The 7960-nt window shown below is 45.7% G+C and overlaps 1 protein-coding gene across 2 annotated transcripts in view; it reads right to left on the bottom strand.

The window, feature by feature from the left end:
* Window positions 1–5300: 5300 nt before the first annotated feature.
* The window catches only part of TF (transferrin), a 28213-nt gene continuing 25553 nt past the window's right edge, over window positions 5301–7960 (bottom strand). Inside the window, 2 exon segments of one of the 2 annotated variants that reach the window (NM_001081946.2) lie at window positions 5301–5496; window positions 6864–7053. In NM_001081946.2, the coding sequence (NP_001075415.2) occupies window positions 5462–5496; window positions 6864–7053 (225 nt within the window). In that variant the 3' untranslated portion in view covers window positions 5301–5461. 2 annotated transcript variants of the gene reach the window in all.

Below are 7960 nucleotides of genomic sequence, written 5' to 3'. Positions count from 1 at the left end.
TTTCCAGTCGCTCAGTTCTTGAGGTGAGCTTTGTGAGGAACTCAAACACAAACATTTAATCTGAATGTAATGCGGCATGGGATGTGACCCAGGATGTACGGTGCGATATGGAAATACAGAAAGGGACGCTTAGTCCAGCACAGGTTCAGAGAAAGGCTCCTGGAGGAAAGTGACAGGTAGTGAGACACAAAGGTTTTTAGCTTCCGCAGGCATAAAAGGAGAAAGGAAGGATGCTCTGTGCAGAAGAAAGTGAGCAATGCAGTGTCCCTACACTGGAAATCCAGAGATGCCACTGAGTATCTACGGGAAGGGAAGCACCCAGGAAATTGAATGGGGGGGGGGCGGGGGGGGGGGCGGCGCCGGGGGTAGTCTGTTGAAAACTATGGTTGTCATTCCTGCCGAAAGGGGGCAGCCACCACTCTGCGAGGTAGATACGTGGGACCACGGTGGCCAGTTCTTAGGTTTTTCCAGAGAAGCCTGAAAGACAGGTTTTATGGGAAATTTTTCACTTTTCAAGTTTCAGCAAGTTATGGAAAACATTTAAAAACTTGTGACCCAAATAAGACACCTCGGGCCGGCTCCGTGGCCGAGTGGTTAAGTTCGCGCGCTCCGCTGCGGCGGCCCAGGGTTCGGATCCTGGGCGCGGACATGGCACCCCTCGTCAGGCCACATTGAGGCGGCGTCCCGCATCCCACAACTAGAAGGCTATGCAACTAAGATATACAACTGTGTACAAGGGGGGGTTGGGGAGATAAAGCAGGAAAAAAAAAAAAAAAAGATTGGCAACAGTTGTTAGCCCAGGTGCCAATCTTTGAAAAAAAACAAATAATAAGACACCTCATCGGCCAGCCGTGGCCAGCCTAGGGGCTACCAGTTTGCAGTCTCTGTCATTAGGCAAGTGTCATTTCGGCAGAAGCGGCAGGAAAGGTTGGCAGGAAGCAGACCTGATGGGACTGTCTGCTATGCTGAGGAACCTTGACTTAATCCAGAAGGCAATAAGAAGTTTCAGTTGGGGATGACATAGATGATTGGCAGATCTGTGGAGAACTATGATATGAGAGAGAAAAGACTGGAGGCAGGGAGACCAGCTGGGGGCTGTTGCAGTGTCTTGGCAAAAGATGCACACGGTCTGAACCCTGCACAGAGGGAGATGTGGAAAGGAGGGCACAGATTTGAGAGATGTTTAGAAGGAAAATATATAGGATGTGGTGATTAATTGGACATGCTGAGTTAAGGAGAAGGAGAGTTATCAAGACTGCATCTGAAGCAGTTGGTGGGGGTTACTGGGAAGATAAGAGTGCATAAAGTGAGTTAGAGAACTCGGTCGGAGAGACTTTGGAGCTGGGAACATGCCCAGAGTGAGACTTGCCTCTCTTTTGTATATATTGGTTTCAAGTGCCTCTGGGAAATCTGAAATCTTATGTCAAGCGGGTGATACAGTAAACGAAAGTAAAGTTTCAGGGGGCCTGCCCCATGGCCAAGTGGTTAAGTTTGCATGCTCTGCTTCGGTGGCCTGGGTTCACCAGTTCAGATCCTGGGCGCGGACCTATGCACTGCTAGTCACACCATGCTGTGGTGGCATCCCACATAGAACTAGAATGACTTACAACTAGGATATACAACTATGTACTGGGGCTTTGGGGAGAAAAAAAGAAAGGAAAAAAAGAGGAAGATTGGCAACAGATGTTAGCTCAGGCCCACTCTTCAAAAAAAAAAAAAGTAAAGTTTCAGCAATAGGTGCTAGATTTTCATTTGGGAGTCATACATAAACAAGTGGTCATTAAAATCATGGAGAGCATGAAGAGTGAGAAGGAGATAGGAACCCACAAAGAAGCCTAAGAAGGAAGAGTCAGCAAAACAGGAGTAAAACAAGTCCTGGAAGTGGTCAGCAGCATCTCTTGTAATGAGAGGAGCTCCTATGAGGAGGGCTAGAATGAAAAGTGAGCTCAGGGGAACAGCGGGGTGAGGGTGGGGGTGAGGCATGGGTGTGGAAGCAAGACTGAGGTAGGTGGAGTAGAGGGTGGGGAATGAGGGTAATTGCTAACATGAATGAGTGCTTGCTAGTGCCAGCCATTGTTCTAAATACTTTTGATTTATTAATTAGTTTAATCCTCACAATGACTTATTATCCCAATTTTATGGAGGGCAAACTGTGGCAGGGGTTAAGTACTTTACCCACTGATCCTAGGCAGTTGGGCTCCTTTATGCTTAACTGTATGTTCTCACCTAGTACAATTCATTTACCAGGGGTTTCATTGAGAAGGTAGGCAATAGGGACTCCAGATTAAGGAAGGATGTTTAGGATGTGAGGTTAAAGTAAATAAACTGACTTCTTTATTTTAGATTAGCATTATCACTTAAAACTGTGAAAACTGGCAGTAGTCTTACCACATTCTATTTCTTTTCTTTCTTATGTGGTCTTGACCCCTGCTCTGTATCCACCAACCCAAACACATACATACACACACACACACGCACACACACAGCTTCTTTATAGTAACCATTAGTTCCTCTGTTAGGGACTAAAAGTGCAGGGAAGGAGGTGGGACCAGATATGGATAACATTTACCATAATTGTCCTAATATAAGGATTTTTAGTCAGACCTGTGTCAATGAAAAGCGCTGCCTTGGTGGTGAAATTTGGGAATGATGAAAGAAGGGTTCAATAAGACACAGTTATATATATTTTTTTTTTTCAATTTTTCTCCTGGGTATTATGAAGGCAGAAGAAATGTGCAGCCCTTCCACGCTCAAGTGAGAAGGTGGGGCCGCCATTCCCAGGAATGAGGGCAGGATGGGATGGGATCAGCTGCTTCCTGTCCTCTCACAGCTCCACCTCGCGGACCCCACAGGCTTCCAGGAGCTCTGTGGGGCTGAATGTAGAGGACAGAGGACGGACATGCAGATACTGACTGCTGCTTGCTGACAGGGTTCCGCTCCCTGATTGAAATAGCGGATGGAGAGTTACGATGAAACAAACATAGCCAGACAATTTTCATTTCTCTTCCATTAATTAAAATGTCTCATTCACGAGACACGTATTTCCCTCCTCCACTGTTCCCAATAGTTCCATCCTATAGATAGAACCTATCTCAGACTTAAGGACACCAATCGTGTGATTTACCTACTCTGGATTCTCTCTTTAACTCTGTTTCTTTGAAAATATTTTTTTTTTAAAGAATTAAGGGGCCAGCCCAGTGATGTTGTGGTTAAGTTCATGTGCTCCACTTCAGTGGCCTGGGGTTCGCAGGTTTGGATCCCGGGTGTGGACCTACACACTGCTCATCAAGTCATGCTGTGGCGGCATCCCATATACAAAGCAGAGGAAGCTTGGCACAGATGTTAGCTCAGGGCCCATCTTCCTCAAGCGAAAAGAGGAAGATTGGCAGCATATGTTAGCTCAGGGCCAATCTTGCTAACACACAAAAAAAAGAATTAAAATGAGACATGCTTATTATATTAAAAACTCAAGCAATAGTGAAAGATTAAAGAAGAAAGCCACAAGTCACCTCAAGGTTTATACCAGTAGTATCTGGTGAACATTATTTCAGACATTTCTGTGTACATATATACTGATAAGAAGGCAGTCTAGAGAGAGGAATAAATAAAAATAAGCAGAAATTATTTTAAGGGACTATAGGATGCACTGTAGTATTGGCAGTCCCTAGAAGAGTGCATGGCTCATGGTAGGCACTCAGTACGTTGCTGACAAAATTAGGTTTGCTGACTTATTGCAACAAGACAGACCAAACCCCAGAGGAACCATGAGGCATCTCACCAAACAAAGGAAAAGAACGAGTTATTATAGGATTGGGGGTAAGGGGGAGTTTAGGTGAACATTAAATAAGGCAGAGTGTTGATAGGCTCAAAGCAAAGGATGGCTGTGTGTACAAAGGTCAACATTAGGTCTTGACTGCAAAGTGGACCCAGAGTCCTCTTTCCTTGGATACTAGAAAGTTAAGAGAGATGTGGATTGTTGTGTCCAGAAACCCCCTCTCTGCAGCTCTGCCTCTGAGTATAAACTGTAGCTGTGGTATGAGTTAGGAAATAAAGGGGCCAACTGGAGAGTTGTTAAGAAGACATAATCAACAGAACTTGCTGACATTGGATGTGGAGTGAGGGAAAACAGTAAATTGAAATTTGGCTCCTTGATTTATGGCTCCTGTGAGTGGACAGAAGATCATATCTTTAGCTGATGTGAAATATGTGGAAACGACAGTTGGATTAGGGAAGCAGAAGAGGGAAGGGGCAGGATGACCACTTCAGTGTTCGATTTGTTGGACTTCTGATTGCTCTGAGCACTCTACAGTATAGATGCACAGGCAGGAGGAGGTATGAGTGTGGGGACGCTGGAGGCAGGGGTTAGAACTATAGATATAGATGTTGATGCCCAGCAGCCATTTGCATTGCTTAGGGAAGGCCTGGAGAGTGAGAAGAGCACTGGATCAAGAGAAGAACCCCAGGAAGATTTCCCTACAATTTCAGGGCTGGCAGGATGAGCCCACAGTAAGACCACAAATGGACAGAGAGAGGTAGGAGCCAAAGCAGAGAGCTACCATGTCAGAGACGTTGAGGAGAGTTGCAAGGAAGAGTGAGTAGTCCGCTGTATCAAGTACAGTAAACAGACTCAGGAATGAACGAACTAAAATTGTTTTTCACAGTTGGCAAGTGGGCAGCGACCTTGGCCAGGATAGCTGCAGGGAAGTGAGTGGAGCAGGAGACGGATTTCCATGTGCTCAGTCATCACTAAGAGGTGAGGCGTGGAAAGAGTGAGCCTCCACTTTTCAGGGGCTCGACGGAGAAGGCAAGGAGACAGGGCAGGGATGCCGTGGGAATCGGGGTCAGGATTGAGTTTTAGTGAGAAGGTGTTCCAGTGATTCACTTTTCCAACCAGTTAGAATCCGGACCTCAAGTATACCTGATAAAATTCATTTAAAATATTTTAAAAATATATAAATCTTCCACATTCTTTTCCTGTACTTCCTTGAACACTCCATCTCAATAACTCACTCCACATCCTCCTTCCTGCCCCTTCTCTAGCAACGCGCACACACACGCACACGCACATGCACACACACAGCCATAAAGACTTGATTCTATTATAATGACCACGCAGACCCCTTTTAGAAAGAACTCCTATGTGGCTTGTACCCAGGAGATGTGGCTGTGTCGCCACAACCAAAGCTGTGGGAAAGACGAGATGAATCTTGAGCTCAGAAGGAAGGGCTCAGTTGCCTGTGTATTTAGTCAGTATAAAAGAAATCCTTCCAGCTCCAACATTTAGGAAAGAATGAAGTTTGTAAAAGATAAAACCAACAATAATTTTTATTTTATGTTCTGCAGAGGTGCCACCACCAAACTGTGAAGGCAGACAAACCACTCAGGCCAGTGAGAGCAGAGGGAAGCTTATGGGTCACGTGAGCTCCCATCTCCATCTGGTGGTGACCCCACCTCTTGGGCTTTAAACTCTGTGGAAAGTGCAGGCTTCCAGCAGTCCTGTGGAGCACAGCAGAGAGGTAGGACAGTCAGAATCTACTTATGTTTATTTTCTGTTGAGTGAATGAACAGTTAAGCTTGATACAAAAGCGCTCAGACCCTGCTCTCCTGATGGGTGTACCAGCCATCCCCCCAGCGGCCTTCTCTTGCCGGCTGAGCTCCTGTCCCTTTCCAGGCACTGCCGTGCACCAAGGATGGTAACATGATTTCCCTGCCCTGTATGATCTCCCACCTTGTGTCTTATAGGCAGGACTCTCACACCTGAGTCCTTGTGGCTGGAAGGAGCCTGGGAGGCATGTCCTCTCTGAGCTCTTTAGGCAGGTGAGGAACTAACATAACAAGATGCACTAAGCACCTGGCACATGCCAGTTTCTGTGCTAGGGGCTGGGAATGGAGCAGGGAGCAGAGAAGAGCAGACCCAGACTTTCTCAAACCCTCACGGAGGATATAGGTGAGGTAAATATAACCTGGGTGCTCACAAGAGTGGCCATGGACAAGCATGTTCATTACATGGGAATTATGTGGGGCAGCTGTTAAAATGCAGAAACTCTGACCCTGACACAGACTTGCTGCATCAGTATCCCTGGGGCCTGGGAATCAGTATTTTAAGGACCATGGCTCACTTACATGCACACAAAAGTTGAAGAATAACCAACCACCTTCCATCCATATATTATTCTCCCACATCTTCCAAATGATTTCAAGTGTTAAATGATATCCAACATAGTTATAGTGCAAAAGTGTGTTTTGTTCTATTTTAATGCTTATAAAGCTGGTGTTCTAGATGAGTAGTATGTATGGCAACTTTATAGTTACCAAAACTTACCATTAATTACCATTGTTCAAGCTCTCAAGAGCGGTGCTGTATAAAAGAACTTTCTGCGATGAGGGAAATGTTCTCTTTGCTCGCCTATATGGAGCCACAAGTAGCTACTGAGCACTTGAATTGTGGCTGGTATGACTGAGGATCTAAATTTTTTATTTTGTTTAATTTTAATTAATTTAAATTTAAATAGCCGCATGTAGCTACAGGCTACCATGTTGGATAACACAGCTCGGTATAAAAAGGAGTTTATTGCAGAACAATGGGCATGTGCACGTAAACCTCTTCCTTTTCTTAGTAATAACATGGAATTCTGCCAGTCCAGGTAGATCACTACCTCAGTGCCCTGAGCCTGAGCCTGTGTCCACCTTATCATCTGCCCATACAAGTAGCCTTTCATACATGCTGAGATTACATTGTTCCCTCATCTTGTCCATTGATCATCTCCTGGGGGCTACAGCCCACTCTTCCTTTTGTACCCACCACCCAGAACCCCAACTGTGTTTGCTTTGCAGCTTCCCCCATTGCTGTTCCTCCTACTCACTCGAGGTTGAGCACTGTCTCAGGTTAGCCACCGCCGTGAGATACTTTTCTCCTAAGTAGGTTTTATATGTTGTTGTGGGCTGAAGGTTGGCCAAACATTGTGTGTCATCCCTGAACAGAAGGTCCTTGGTGGCTGACTGGAACAAACAAAACTTGTCTGGGCAGTGACTTCCATTTTTTCCATACGAAGCCTGTCAAATGGACAGAAAGTGCATGAGGACCTGTGGCAGTGAACAGCTGGGAACACAAGGATGGGATGGAGGAGGCTGGAAGCTGGGAATCAGCCCTGGGAAGAAAGCGAAGCTGCAGAAGATGCCTCAGGATCTTTCCACATCCCTTGCCTGGCATTCGCCCATTTTTGGCCCCAGCTCCATGCTTTCCTAAGGCCTCAAAGTACTCTGTAGGTTCATCCTGGTCCCCCCAACTCCTGACTTTTCTGATCTGTCTTCCCCACTGATTGGCATATCCCTTGGGGGCTGCCTACAGGAAATGAGAGGACAGACACAAATCCCTTCCAAGTGTTATTTTGAAGAAGATATTAACTGGGAGCTGTCCAGTGAGGGGTGATACAGGTAGTTGTTAGAAGTTCATGTTTGACTGAGTCTTTGATCCTATCTCGGGCAAGAGGCTTGACTACTCCAGGCTTCTGAAGATTATAAGTGAAATGAGGATTACAAAAATTTTGGCATTCCATTTAGCACCTAGGAAATGTGCATTAAATGCTAATTATCCTTATCATTTACCTTAAGAGGACTTGCAAAGATATACAATCTTAATTTTTAAAAAAGCAAACTAATGGTGAATCAACAGGCAGGAAGCTCTTGCTGAGGGGAAGGTGGTATTTGTGGGGAGAGGAGCCTTTAGGATTAGAATACTCAGGCAGCCCCTTTCCCCAACAAGGCAAGCCCTGGGTTGACTGTTCTCCCCACAGGACAAACTCCCTGAGTGTAGGGGTCCTGGATTTTTCTGGATGTTGGAATGATACCCAGTCTTCCTAAGCAAAAGAAACACAAATCTGCATTTCATGACTTGTATCAAGGATGGCCGGGAACAGGATCAGTCTCCTTCATTTAAAAAAAGGCAGCAGTGGGGGAAAAT

This window comes from Equus caballus, chromosome 16, assembly GCF_041296265.1.
Source record: "Equus caballus isolate H_3958 breed thoroughbred chromosome 16, TB-T2T, whole genome shotgun sequence".
NCBI classification, from domain to species: Eukaryota; Metazoa; Chordata; class Mammalia; order Perissodactyla; family Equidae; genus Equus; species Equus caballus.
Note: the sequence above shows the minus strand (reverse complement) of the source record. Positions and strands in the feature narration are given on the sequence as shown.